Source organism: Pleurodeles waltl, chromosome 3_1, assembly GCF_031143425.1.
Source record: "Pleurodeles waltl isolate 20211129_DDA chromosome 3_1, aPleWal1.hap1.20221129, whole genome shotgun sequence".
Lineage (NCBI taxonomy): Eukaryota > Metazoa > Chordata > Amphibia > Caudata > Salamandridae > Pleurodeles > Pleurodeles waltl.
This window is the reverse complement of record NC_090440.1, coordinates 1,630,114,061-1,630,129,138: the sequence shown is the minus strand read 5'-3', so window position 1 is coordinate 1,630,129,138 and position 15,078 is coordinate 1,630,114,061. Positions and strand designations below refer to the sequence as shown.

Here is a 15,078-nt window from a genome sequence, read left to right as displayed (position 1 = left end):
CCCTACGATGGGAAACTGATCATTTCTGTTACTTGAGGGATTAAGGTGGTGCACACCTTCCAAAACGGAAGGCATTATAATATTGATAGAGTCAATAATGGTCTGAGAGCTTTGGTCACATTTTGGAACACCCTCCCACTATCCCTAATGGGTCAAGTGGTTGTGGCTAAGATGGTGCTTTTTCCCCAGTGCCTGCACACTATGCAGCATTCGTTTGATACTCTGTTCCAGGCGGCATTTTGGAGATTAGACTCTCTTTTTACAAAGCTTATTTGGGCGGGCAGGAGAAGCAGGGTTACATGTGATTCTCTATTGTTGCCCACGCTAGGAGGTGGGTTGAAGGTTCCTAATACAGAGATGTATAACTTGGCCTTCCAGCTGCAGCACGCCACCTAATGGTTGTCAGATGGGGCTAACTGGGAGGAATCGCTATTGGCGGATTAGACATGTGCTGTTACTCTCCCCCATTTTTTGTTTTCGGGAGGGTGGGATCCAACACCGGTTATCATACCTAATTAGGCACATGGCGTCTCTATGGGAGAGAGCTGTCAAGGTAGTGCTGGGTTCAGGCCCTTTTGCTCTGGAGTTTACTTTTTGGGACCAAGCAGCCTTTCGTACACTTGTTGAGTGGGTGGATGTTACTGCTTGGTTGGGAGCAGCTGCAACACCCTTAGAGACTTGTACCCATATGAGGATTTTATCACCTCTGAGGAGGCGCAGGCGGTGTCGGGGCCCGGTAGCTTCTTTCTTGCGCCTTGCATGGTACTGTTCCATGGTAAATTCATTTTGGGTGTCTATTGGACTGCCAGAGACCACAGTATTTGGACCCAGGTTGTTTGATTGTTGGGGATGTTAAACAGGATAAGGGCAAAAAAAATAATTTAAATTCTGGTACTTGCTGTTGTTACTAGACAAGAGACGAGTTGCAATTACCTGGATGGGGCAGGCTGGGTCCAGTGTAAACAGATGGGTGAGGGATGTAAACGAGTGGGCGGTTGAGGAAGAAGTATGCCTCAAAAAATGTCAACATAATGAGGAATTGGAGGTGGACATGCAGGTTTGAGGGGCGCTTCTGAGTAAGTATGTGGGATGGGAGGGGTTGCAGGACACTTCCTATGAGGAATAGGTGCAAGTTCCTTCCACCTTTAGTGTTGCAGCACCTATGTTGCCATGAAAGCAGAGTACTGGGGCATGATACATATGTATCTTTGTGGGGTCTGAACTGCGAAAACCTGTTACTTCATATCAAATGTTTGGGGATGGCTGTCATTTCTTTGAATCTTTTTGTGTTTTGCTGTTTATCAACTGCAAACAATAAAAGGTATCTTTAAAAATTATGCTTCTCATCATTACAGACACAAGCCACTGATTTTGATCCTTTCCATCTAGTAAATAGGAATTGCAGCTGGTACTTCTCTCACACTTGCTTCAGTACTCTATGTGTATTGCTGTGGCATACACTGTGACATGGCAAACAAAAAACTGATGGATTAAACCCAGATCTGTGACTGGGGGTAAATGTTTGAATTGTTCTGCATTCCGTCCATCATATGTTGTTTTTGTGTTTGTCGCCCCAAGTGGGAAGGGTATGCCCAGACGTGGGCCCTGTGCTTGCTATGCCACCAGATTCAAGCTAGCATGCCTGATGAAGGCTGATATCCTGAAACCACTCCAAGGATGCTCGTTTATGGCCCAGGGAGGACCTGGCCTGGCAGTTCGGGCTGGACTGTTCCCATGGCAAGACTGATTTGTATATGGCTAGGTCCAAACTGGATTGGCATGGCAAACAAAAAAAACTGGTGGATTAACCCCAGATCTGTGACTGGGGTGAAAGTTTGATTTGTTCTGCATTCCGTTCATCATCTGTTGTTTTTGCATGTGGCATCCACTGCAGCATGTTTCAAACATGTTTTCGAACCTCAAGCACCTCAGTCAACATCTCCCAAACAGGGCTTATTATAACTACAGCATCCAACCATATACCTTCAGTAGGACACCCAGGAACTATAGAAGGTCAGAGTGCTTCATGGCCTTATCAGTATCTTTACGAATCTGGACTTGTGTGAATGCAAAAACATAAGATTTTTTTCTGTGCAACTTCTGAAGGAGTTTTCACATAGCAGCATCAACCTATGGATTCATTGTTGTACAACCTTTTTTCTGTCCATCACATAAAAAATATTGATGTCACTGATCTGGACAAAAACTTAGGGCCTGATTTAGAACTCGTTGGACGGGTTACTCCGTCACAACGGTGATGATGTACCATCTGACGAAATCTAAATCCCATAGAATATAATGGGATTTAGATTTTGGCGGACAGGATATTGTCACCCTTGTGACAGAGTAACCCATCTGTCGCGTTCTAAATCCCTCAGGCCCTAAGGCTGCGTGTGCATGTAAGGATTCACATTTGTGTTTGCTTTATTCGCTTTGTTTTCTTTTGGTAGTAGTCTCCTAGTTATTCGATCACCCTATTGTATTGTATTTTAAACCACACATAACGATGAAAAACAGGTTATAAGTTGATTCTATTATAGTGTGGAAATTTGCAAATATTTAAAAACTTAAGGTGTTTTCTTATACAATTTTAGGATATATTTTGTCACTAGACCCAACTTTTTCCTGCAAAAATTGCTGTCAACTCATCCAATAAACTCAAAGAAGAATTACAAAATTAAAGTAAGACTAGTTTCGTTCGACACAGTCATGGCAAAAATGTGAATAGCAGTTCATTAGGTCCCCCTGTTTACGCCAAAATTTGAATAATGGGAACAAGACTTGGTGAAATGGGCTATAATAGATGAACAGTATATGAAATCCTCAAGAAGAGACAAGAAGCCAATCGAAGACTGGGCTAACTGGGTTGCCATGTTGCTAAAACTGGTCAGCACTCTCAATAATAGACTCCCTTGAGTGCTTCACACAATATACATTACTTTACAAAAATACTGCCAAAAACACAATTGATCTTATCTAATTTACGTACATAGGGGCTGGAGCATGGCTTGACCAATTAAGTGTTAATGTGTAACACTTTTTTATATCTATTTCACATGTTTGTTGCCTAGGCTGTTTTTGGTTTCTTAAGTACCATACTTTTAACTCTTAATATAGATGCAGAGATGCACATTATATGACCGATATATGTAGCTATGTGTCTCTCTGGAAGTGGCCACTGTAGCAGCCCACAGCCCTTATTAGTGGACCAATGGTTTCCTTTGTTTCTGTTGATGGAAGACTGTGTTGGCATGTACAGTGATGCGGTCATGTGACCTAGGCCATCATGTCATACCCTATAATATGCAACTGCTAATAAAAACAAGTTTTAAAAAAAAATGTGTAACCCTATATACGGGATGCCAATGGACTGTTGTGTACTGGGAATGTTTTTTTTTTTTTATTTATTTTTTTAGGAGTTGCTTAAATTCCAATAAAAAGAAATTCAAAAACAAGAATTGACAAACCAATACGTCTTCACCAATGTATTCTAGCCAGGTTTTACAGAAGCTTGGATCCTATTCAGTATGGCTAAAAGTTAGTGATATAGTGTAAAGGAGCTTGACGCAGAGTGGAGTAGAGTGGCGTAGAGAAGAGTAGAGAAGTGTGACGTAAAGTGGGGCTAAGTAGAGTAGAGTGGCATGGAGTAGAGTGACGGAGTGGACTGGTGAAGAGTGGTGCAAAATGGAGTAGAGTGGCATAGACTAGAGTGGCATAAAGTAGAGAGCCCTAGAGGGGCACTGTGTGTGGTGGATTGGCTAGAGGAGAGTGCGTAAAGAAGAGCAGAGTGACGTACAAAGAGTGCTGTAGAGTTGAGTGGCATAGAGTGGAGTGGCATTGAGTATGATGCCGTAGGGTGGAGTGATGCAGAGTAGAGTGGCATAAAGTAGGTTGACCAAGAGTAGTAGAGTTATGGGTGTATAACTAAAGCGTCAATAGAGACAGAAGACAGGGTGAAAGCAAACGAAATAAGAAGCCATTTGCTTGTGCTAAAAGTAGGAAAACACACTGCACATCCAGGAATAATACTGAAATGCCGGCTTATAAAATAAGAAAAATAGTGTATTGCAAAAAGACGATGTAGTACAAAAGTGGCCCCAGTCCATGCTCTAGGAAGGAGCTACACAAGAATGGAAGTGAAGCCTAGGGGAGGTAAGCAATTGAAAGATTGAAAATGAGAGTGACAAAGAAAACTAATAGTATTTTGTGGGTGGGTTGTAAGCTGACTGAATTTTAGACAATACATCTCGCAGCACAGGGCAGGTGCTGTGTAGGTGAGACCTAAAAACTAATCCAATAAACTCCAGCAAAAGAGGTCCTTTACAGTCACCCTTAATTTTGGCACCGGCTACTCAGCAGGTCAATAACCACTACAGCTTTTATTTTTCTAAAGCGCACCCTCTGCCCGATGTGAACAAATCTTTTTGAAAGACTTTAACTGCATGCCTGCACGTGGAACGCATGTGGGCATTAGTGACAGAGTTTGTGTTGTCCGAATTAAATATTAAGTTTATTATAAAATAAAAAGATTCACTAGAAAGCTGATCCCGTTTAAGACAGCTGAAGCAATAGGTCTTGCTGAGCAGATTGTGACGTGGTCGCTGCATCTTAAACTGGCAATTTTAAGCTCTTTATAGGATTACGGTTTTAAAATAAAACCTAGGTTAGCATGGGACTGAAGTGCAAACGTTCATCTTGTTTTTAATGTTGTACTGTGCAGATTAATGTCAGTCAAAAATAGAAATGTAAGTGCTTGAGATACTGCGTCTGACAACACAAAAAAGCAATTGCCACACAAGCTGTCCTCTGATGTGCCTTCTGGTGATGTCACCTGCCTCTGAGCTTCCTGGGTTGTACACAATTTAAACTACCTGGGTATTCTTGTTCCATCGCTAGTAAAGTAGGCACATACAAACTACACTGAGATCGTTTTTCATTGATTGGCAAAGGCAAACTGTCAACATATTCTGACACAACTGTTTTTGTCTTGGTGAAGTACTTCAATTTTAATGAACAGACATAAATTAGCCATGGTAAACGAGGGTGACAATTTTTTTTTACTTCTTAAATGTGCATACTTTTTACGTTTGTGATAATAATTATCTTATTCAATTTCGATAAGTATGGAAGACATTCTGCATAAATAACAGGAATCCAACAAGCCTTTTAGTCCCCGAAATTTAAATTCAATAACATATGCAAAAAAAAGTCAAACAACAAATGATAACATTCTAAAATGCCTTCAATAATTTTTATCCAAGCTCTTGTTGCAGGACGTTGGCTCTGTATATTCTACCTCAAAGTGAGAGTTAGTGTGCACAGAGTCCAAGTGCTCCCCTTAGTGGTTGATAGTGCCAAAATTAGATAATACTAATGGTCTAATTTGTGGTAGTGTGGTCGAGCAGTAGGCTTATCAGAGGGTAGTGTTAAGCATTTGTTGTACACACACAGGTAATAAATGAGAACACACACTCAAAGACTTAACTCCAGGCCAATAGTTTTTTATATAGAAAAATATTATTTTCTTAATTTATTTTAGAACCTCAAGATTCAGAATTCAAGTACATAAACTGTAAGGTACTTGGCATAGGTAAATATGGAACTTTGAATTAAAACAGTAATGTTCACAGTTTTGGCAAAAGTGGACACTGCAAAAATCAGCAGTTCCTGGGGGAGGTAAGTACAAGTTAGTTTAGCAGGTAAGTAAAGCACTTACAAGCTCAGTCTCCGGGGCATAGGCAGCCCACCGTTGGGGTTTCAAGTCAACCCCAAACACCCAGCACCAGCAACATAGGGCCTGTCAGGTGCAGAGGTCAAGGTAGAGCCCAAATAACATAGGCGCCTATGGAGACCAGAGGTGCTCCGGTTCCAGTCTGCTAGCAGGTAAGCACCTGCGTCCTCTGGGAGCAGACCAGGGGGGTTTTGTAGAGCACTGGGGGGGGGGGGGGGGGGGGGGGGGGGGGTCACAAGCAAGCACACAAAATACACCCTCAGCGGAACTGGGGCGGCCGGGTGCAGTGTGCAAAGTAGGTGTCTGGTTTTAGATAGAAATCAATAGATAGACCCGGGGGCCACTCTGGCGATGCAAGCAGGGCACAGGGGGGGCTTCTGGGGCCAGCCACCGACTGGGCACAGATGAGGGCCGCCTGCTGGTCACTCCTGCACCCGTGGTTGGTTTCTCTCGGGCCTGGTGACTGCGGGTGCAGTGCTTCTTCCAGGCATTGGGTTCTTTGTTACCAGGCAGTCGCGGTCAGGGTGAGCCTCTGGATTCTCTCTGCAGGCGGCACTGTGGGGGTGTAGGGAGGTCGTCTCAGGGTGTCCACGTCGCTGGAGACGCTTGGGGGTCCTCTCTGCAGTGTTGGTTCTTCTGGACACGAGCTGGGGGCGTTGGATGCAGAGTGTTGGGGACTCACGCTTCAGGAGTGAGGCTGGAGTCCCTTTAAAGATGGTTTCTTTTTAGTAGAATAGACAGAGCAGCTGTCCACTGGAGTTTCTTGGTCCTTCAGACAGAGCCGCTGTCCTCTGGTGTTTCTTGGTCCTTCGTGTTGCAGGGCAGTCCTCTGAATCAGCAGAGGTCGCTGGTCCTGCTGGATGCGTCGCTGTTGCAGGTTCTTTGAGTCTGGAGACGGGCCAGTCAGGCTGGGGCCAAGTCAGTTGTTGTCTCCGTCGTCTCTGTGGGGTTTTCAGGTCAGCAGTCCTTCTTCTTGTTTCAGGTCGTCAGGAATCTGATGATCTTGGTTCAGGGTTGCCCCTAAATACTAAACTTAGGGGGGTGTTAGGGTCAGGGGGCAGTAGCCAATGGCTACTGTCCTTGAGGGTGGCTACACCCTCCTTGTGCTCCCTCCCTTTGGGAAGGGGAGCACTTCCCTATCCCTATTGGGCTAAATCCTCCAAAGCAAGATGGAGGATTTTCTAAGGTGGGGGTCACCTCAGCTCAGGATAACTTAGGGGCTGCCCTGGCTGGAGGGTGGCGACTCCTTGTTTTTCTCATTATCTCCTCCGGACTTGCCACCAAAAGTGGGGCTGTGTCCGGGGGCAGACATCTCCACTAGCTGGATTGCCTTGGGGCATTGTAACATGAAGCCTGAGCCTTTGAGGCTCACTGCTAGGTGTTACAGTTCCTGCAGGGGGGGGGGTGTGAAGCACCTCCACCCAGTGCAGGCTTTGTTTCTGGCCTCAGAGAGCACAAAGGCTATCACCCCAGGAGGTCAGAAACTCGTCCCTCAGTGGCAGGCTGGCACAGACCAGTCAGTCCTGCACTGAAGGATTGGGTAAAATACAGGGAGCATCTCTAAGATGCCCTCTGTGTGCATTTTGTGATAAATCTAGCACTGGCATCAGTGTGGGTTTATTATTCTGAGAAGTTTGATATCAAACTTCCCAGTATTCAGTGTAGCCATTGTGGAGCTGTGGAGTTCGTTTTGACAAACTCCCAGACTATATACTTAATATGGCCACACTGTACTTACAATGTCTAAGAATGGACTTAGACACTGTAGGGGCATATTGCTCATGCAGCTATGTCCTCACCTGTGGTATAGTGCACCATGCCTTAGGGCTTTAAGGCCTGCTAGAGGGGTGACTTGCCTATGCCACAGGCAATATTTTGTGTGCATGGCATCCAGAGGCGGGTGCCATATCAACTTTGCCTTTTTCTCCCCACCAACACACACAATCTGCAATGGCAGTATGCATGTGTTAGGTGAGGGGTCCCTTAGAGTGGCACAACAAATGCTGCAGCCCTTAGGGACCTTCCCTGCTCACACCTTTTACAAGGGACTTATATGTGTGCCAGGGGTGTGCCAACTGTGGAAACAATGGTACAGTTTTAGTGAAAGAACACTGGTGCTGGGGCCTGGTTAGCAGAGTCCCAGTACACTCTCAGTCAAGTCAGCATCAATATCAGGCAAAAAGTGTGTGTGTGGGGGGGGGGGGGGTTTACTGCAACAGGGAGCCATTTTCCTACACATGTCAATTTAATATATCCATTCCATCAATTAGCACCACGTTTTTTAATGATCAGGAATACGTAAATGTGGTAGAAGTGAGCAAACAAAAAAGATATGCTGTTCTCCTTTGTCTTGTCATTCACCATGGTAACAGCATTCAAGCATTGAGTAGAGCATAATATTGTGGTCTCAACTCTTACTCATTTCAAGACTGGTCCTTCCAAAAACATGTGAGAATACAGCGAATCATGCACCCCCAGCCCACCTTCACCTGCCTGCACTGTGTGCATAAAGCATCCATTTTAAGAAACACTGTTTTTAATTTTACAGGGGTAAAACATAGCGTATAGATTTTTTAAAAAGGGGATCCTTTGGTGATTCATTATTACACAAAAGGGTACAACAAGTACAAACTTGGAACGCGTTTCCCTTATTCGACATCACGACTTATTTTCATCAGGGCCAGACCATTCATTTAAAACTGCTTATATGAAAGATATTCCACATACTGTCAGCCTCGTAAAAAAAAACCTTACAGTAGTCAGATATAAAACATTCAAGGAAAGGACACGACAGAAATAGCTATGCAGTTGCTAACGCTTTTACTATCCAAACTCAAGCTGTACTTCCTAAAAGTGTTTTTGTTTTCACAATGCGTCACCTGCAAAATCTTGGATTCTGCAGTAAAGAGGCAGGAAGATGTGGAAATGGCAAAGCTCAGAGTGTGCCAATTCAGGACAAGCGCTGGTGCTCGGCTGCTCGTTTTTGCAGAAATAAGTGGGGTGGCCATTCGATGCTTAGCTTACAAAGTAAATTGTTGTAGAAACCTTCCCGTCCCATATTTACTAAGGCAGTTAGCATTTAGGAAAGACTTTATGCCACCAGATCTGTGGGATGCTTGGGCAATGAAAGAAGAGTGGCAGGGACATGCTAAAGTTAGGGGAACTTGGTCATAAAGGAGGGGTCTGAAGAGAGAAAGAAGCACTAGGCTGGGAGAGGGTGGGGGGAAAAGGATGAAAGGAAAACTCAATTTCAGCTTTAAGGAGGAAGAAACGAGATGTGGTGAAGGAAAGCGGCAGCCGAAGGTGGAGTAAAGAAACAAGAAAGGAGCTGTGGTGAAGAAGAGTGAATTGTGGGGAATGGGAGGAAACTAGAGGAAAGTGGGGAGCGGTTAAGTCTTGAGGGGCTAGGGAAGCCAAGATGAAAGAGTGAAAAGTGAGAATGAAAGGAATAAAGGATTGATGAAGTAAGAGAGCTGTCACAACAGGCCGAGAGGTATAGCTGCTACTAGCTGGGACAAAGGGAGTAAGAAAAACCGGGGGCACAGTAGTTCCGTTCGTAACAAGAAGAGGTTACTGATCAGTTTCAGGTAAACCCCAGTTGAAGGTGGGCGTTCAGAGCAGCAGCTGGTGGTCGTATCAGAGAAAAGCTAGGCAGAATAAGGGAGGGGTGCGCTGAGGTCACATGAAAGAGAGTGAACTGGGCACAGAAAATAGAAAGGCGAGCTGGGCGAAGAAGCAGCTCTTGTGATATGACAGGAGGTGGTCTTTACGTCCAATTGTTGTGTTCATTGCATTTTATTATTTCATTGGGGTGGAATATTAGATAGTTCACCATGACTGGAATGCGAACATGCAATGGAATGGTGGGTGGTGAAGGAACGGTTGGAAAATGTGGGAAGCAGCTTAAAACATCTTTGTGGGCCTGCATCTTGATCTTACACTTAAATAAAGACATCTCTTTTTATCGAAATCGTGTGGAGTGAACACAACACCAATCAATTTCGACCAACGCTACTAGCAAAATCTACCATGATACTCACATACGCTTTCGCAAACATATTATTTCTGTAAATGGGTTTTATGTTTATGAGGTCAGTATGTATGACTTGTTCTACTGCCCGAATGAACTACACAAATTCTTACAAACATCATAGCCGAACAAGTCCCCTTCACTTTCTTGCCCATATCACCTAGCTTCCCATATCTCTGCGAGTTGTTGATGGTGTCTGATGGCGGCACAGGTATTATCCTCATTAACCTATTCAAAGTTAACTTGTATTAATGAGCACGGAGCGGTCGCCAACTTTTTGAAAAACCTAAACCTGCGTAGTCTGTAGTGTTTGCATAATATGTTTCTGATACACCTTCTCCTCATTGGAGTTAACTTTGCGTACTCTGCCTATGGGGAGCCTGATTAGGGAATTCGTTTTATAAAGCCTGCGCACCTGCAGTAACGCTGTAGGTAACTCCTTGCTTTTGCGGGGCGACCAACTCCTCCCTCTCTTTTGGAATGGGGGCGTGAATACATAACCAAAACCCAACTAATTCTGCCAATGGGAACCCTTCTGCTAAATAATCCACTCTAATGTGCATGAAGTTCCTAAGGGAGATGGTGAACACGGTGCGCTCGAACAACGCAAATGCACCGTGCACCATGCAGTGAACTATATTTGGGCCAGATGTCCTAAGCTTTCAGATGATGCAATGTCAGAGCAATGTATCTGTCCCTTACTGCGGGGAAATATCGAAGCGAACATCCCGATCCTCCCAGAGCGCATCAAGCACAGACAACATCTTCAGCGATCGTCCTGTGCGCAGCACTGGCAGCTTCAAGCCTCGTATCCTGGCAACCTAACTACGGGTGCCCTCTAGGTCAATCTATGGAAAACCTCTGTACACGGCGTTAAAGACAGAGAAATGAGACTGACGGCATCTTCCTCTCGCGTGCACGTAATGCAAGATCTGCCAGAAGAATTAGATTTACAGAAGTCACTCCAAGTTACAGTTTTCTAACGAAATTCTGACCAATTAGCAAATCAGTATTTTTTTCAGCTTGCATACATAGGTTTCCTGTACACCATTTTTTTGTTTCTGATCATATTACATATTCCTTTAAACGTTAAATTACTCTCTTAATTCTTATCAAGCTAACGTAATTTTGTCATTTACTATTTACTACCAGACTATTTTATTATATAAATCCGAAACCGGGCGTTATTCTTACAAATAAAGTAAACCAGTTACTGCTTCAAAATGGCAACCACGATGTGCGCCTGAAGGGCGCTTTCACTTAGACTCACGGTTTTTCTGAAGTATTTTTACCCGGAAGTAAATCCTAGTCGCAGTTATGGCGTCTAAACTGCCTTTCATGCTTCAAATCTTTCAGTTGCTCCTAATTAAGCCATGATCCTAGCTTGACGGAACTTTTGTAGGGTAGACTCCTCATGAAATTCCACTCGCAGTGTTTTCTCCGACGGAAGTAGCGCTTTATTGTAATTTCAACTAGGTGTTGAAACACTTTAGACGCTTGCTCGAGAATATGTCTGGATAGTGGTGGTTCAGTAAAGAAGCAATGCTTCCTTTATTATAAAAGAACCTTCGGTCCACAGCACGCTCCATGTGGACCCAGACCGCCTCCCTGGCTCAAGCATACATGCCACCCTTTAACCCCTTCGCTGCCAGTCCTTTTCCCCCTCGGGTGCCAAGCCTTTTTTTTGGCTGTGTGGGGCAGTTCGCGCTTAGGCCCTCATAACTTTTTGACCACATAAGCTACCCACGCAAAGTTTCCGTCCTTTTTTTCCAACATCCTAGGGATTCTAGAGGTACCCAGACTTTGTGGGTATCCCTGATGGAGACCAAGAAATTAGTAAAAATACAGTGAATATATATATATATTTTTTAAAAATGGTAAAAAAGGGCTGCAGAAGAAGGCTTGTGTTTTTCCCCCCTAAAAAGGGCATCAAAAAAGGGTTTGCAGTGCTAAAATCACCATCTTCGCAGCTTTCAGGAACAGGCAGACCTGAATCAGAAAACCCAAATTTTCAACACAATTTTGGCATTTTACTGGGACATACCCCATTTTGACTATTTGTTGTGCTTTCAGCCTCCTTCCAGTTAGTGACAGAAATGGGTATGAAACCAATGCTGGATCCCGGAAAGCTAAACATTTCTGAAAAGTAGACAAAATTCTGAATTCAGCAAGGGGTAATTTGTGTAGATCCTACAAGGTTTTCCTACCGAAAATAACAGCTGAAATAAAAAAATATTGAAATTGAGGTGAAAAAAACAGCCAGTTTTCGCCACGTTTTACTCTGTAACTTTTTCCTGCGATGTCAGATTTTTTAAAGCAATATACCGTTACGTCTGCTGGACTCATATGGTTGCGGGGATACATAGGGTTCATCAAGAACCCTAGGTACCCAGAGCCAATAAATGAGCTGCACTTTGCAATGGGTTTTCATTCTATAACGGGTATACAGCAACTGATTTGCTGAAATATAAAGAGAGAAAAATAGGTATCAAAAAAACCTTTGTATTTCCAAAATGATCACACAATAAGGTGTTGAGAAGCAGTGGTTATTTGCACATCTCTGAATTCCGGGGTGCTCATACTAGCATGTGAATTACAGGTCATTTCTTAAACAGGCTATTTTTACACACTGTCTTACATTTGGAAGGAAAAAATGTAGAGAAAGACAAGGGGCAATAACACTTGTTTTTGCCATTCTGTGTTCCTCCAAGTCTCCCAATAAAAATGGTACCTCACTTGCATAGGTAGGCCTAATGCTCGCGACAGGAAATGCAGCATGGACACATCAAATTTTTACATTGAAATCTGACATTTTTTTTGCAAAGTGCCTAGCTGTAGATTTTGGCCTCAAACTCAGCCGGCACCTAGGGAAACCTACCAAACCTGCACATTTCTGAAAATTAGACACCTAGGGGAATCCAAGATGGGGTGACTTGTGGGGCTCTTACCAGGTTCTGTTACCCAGAATCCTTTGCAAACCTCAAAATTCCGCCAAAAAAACACTTTTTCCTCATATTTCGGTGACAGAAAGATCTGGAATCTTAGAGGAGCCACAAATGTCCTTTCACCCAGCGTTCCCCCAAGTCTCCCTATACAAATGGTACCTCACTTGTGTGGGTAGGCCTAGCCCGTGACAGGAAAACCCCCAAAACACAACCTGGACACATGACATTTTCCCATAGAAAACAGAGCTGTTATTTGCAAAGTGCCTAGCTGTGGATTTTGGCCTCTAGCTCAGCCGGCACCTAGGGAAACCTGCCAAACCTGCGCATTTTTTAAAACTTGGCACCTAGGGGAATCTAAGATGGGGTGACTTGTGGGGCTCTCACCAGGTTCTGTTACCTAGAATCCTTTGCAAACCTCAAAATTTGTCCACAGAAACACTTTTTCCTCACGTTTCGGTGACAGAAAGTTCCGGAATCTGAGAGGAGCCACAAATTTCCTTCCACCCAGCGTTCCCCCCCAAGTCTCCTGATAAAAATGGTACCTCACTTGTGTGGGTAGGCCTAGCACCCGCAACAGGAAATGCCCCAAAACACAACGTGGACACATCACATTTTCCCAAAGAAAATAGAGCTGTTTTTTGCAAAGTGCCTAGCTGTGGATTTTGGCCTCTAGCTCAGCTGGCACCTAGGGAAACCTACCAAACCTGCACATTGTTGAAAACTAGACACCTAGGGGAATCCATGATGTGGTGACTTGTGGGGCTCTCACCAGGTTCTGTTACCCAGAATCCTTTGCAAACTTCAAAACTTGGCCAAAAAAACACTTTTTCCTCTCATTTCGGTGACTGAAAGTTCTGGAATCTGAGAGGAGGCACAAATTTCTTTCCACCCAGCGTTCCCCCAAGTGTCCCGATAAAAATGGTACCTCACTTGTGTGGGTAGGCCTTGCGCTCGCGACAGGAAATGCCCCAGAACACTATCTGGACACATCAAAAACAAAACTATCTGTTTTTGAAGGTGGGGGCACCTGCGTTTTTGGTCCTGGGCTCAGCAGCCATCTAGGGAAACCTACCAAACTCAGACATTTCTGAAAAATAGACACCCGAGGGAGTCCTTGGAGGTCTGACTTGCGTGGATCGCCCAATGTTTCCTTACCTAGAATCCTCAGCAAACCTCAAATTTAGCTAAAAAAATCTAATTTATCCACATTTCTGTGTGGGATCACCGCACCCGGACAACTTTCCTACCACCCAACGTTCCCCTCAGTCTCCCAGTAAAAATGATACCTCCCATGTGTAGGTGGGCCAAGTGGCTGTGACAGGGAAGAGCCAAAAACATGTCGAAATTGAGGGGGAACCAAAGCGGGTCCAAAAGGGCAGTTTGAAAAAAAACATTTTTAGGCTGACAAGTGCAGCAGAATTTTTATCGGTATAGATGAGACAATGTTAGGTGGTAGGAATTTTGTGGATTCCTGCAGATTCCGGAAGGTTCCATCACAAAAATGTGGGAAAAATGTGTGATTTCCAGCAAAGTTGAAGGTTTGCCGGGCATTGTGGATAAGAAAATGGTGTGGGGTGCATGTGAAGCACACCACCCTGTGATCAACCAGATGTTTAGTTTTCAGATGTGTCTAGGTCTTGTGGATTTTTCTACATGGCAGCGTCCCAAAGTCAAAAAAGTGCAGCCCTCACCATTCCAAGTGGGACGATTTTGAGAGTTACCAAGCTCTCATGGCCCAAATGTAAAACCAAAACCCCCAAAAATCAAATGTCCTCTTGCTTGCCGTGGGATAAGATGTTTTAGTGTGTGGGGGGAGAGCTGAAAGACTGTTACACCCTTCAGTTGGGGTGGGGGCATAACCAGGCCCATACTGATTGGAAGCCACCACACAACTATTTTTCTTTTTTTATTCCCTGGCATCTAGAAGACGTTCTGCCCCCCCCTCCCCCCCCCCAGGTGTGGATCGAGGGTTATTGCCTAAAATTAATTTGGCCCCCCAGGAAGCGACCCTTGCCTAAGGAGTCACTCACCACATATTAAAAAAAAAATAAAAAAAAAAAAAAAAAAAAATTTTTGTATCCCTGCTGTCTAGGGGTTTTCTGCCCCCAGGGGGGCAGAAATGTCCTAAAAATATTTCCCCCCACCCCCCGGAGAGCAGCCCTTGCTCAAGGGGCCGCTCACCTTATGCGTAAGTACAAAAAAAATCCCTGGTGTCTAGTGGTTTCTGGCCCCCCCCTCGGGGGCAGATCGGCCTAATTATATTAGGCAATCTGCCCTCAGGGGGGGCAGAAATGGCCTAAAAATTATTTGGCCCCCTGACGATCGGCCCTTGCCCAAGGGGGCACTCCCCTCATGACAATTACAAAAAATAA

At 44.3% G+C, this 15,078-nt stretch overlaps 1 protein-coding gene across 1 annotated transcript in view; it reads right to left on the bottom strand.

Annotated features, from left to right (window-relative positions):
* The window catches only part of BBS5 (Bardet-Biedl syndrome 5), a 137,655-nt gene extending 127,044 nt beyond the window's left edge, over window positions 1-10,611 (bottom strand). Inside the window, exon 1 of the mRNA XM_069225288.1 lies at window positions 10,464-10,611. Coding sequence (XP_069081389.1) covers window positions 10,464-10,525 — 62 coding nt within the window. The 5' untranslated portion in view covers window positions 10,526-10,611. The remainder of the gene's footprint in view (window positions 1-10,463) is intronic.
* Between the last annotated feature and the right edge of the window lie 4,467 nt (window positions 10,612-15,078).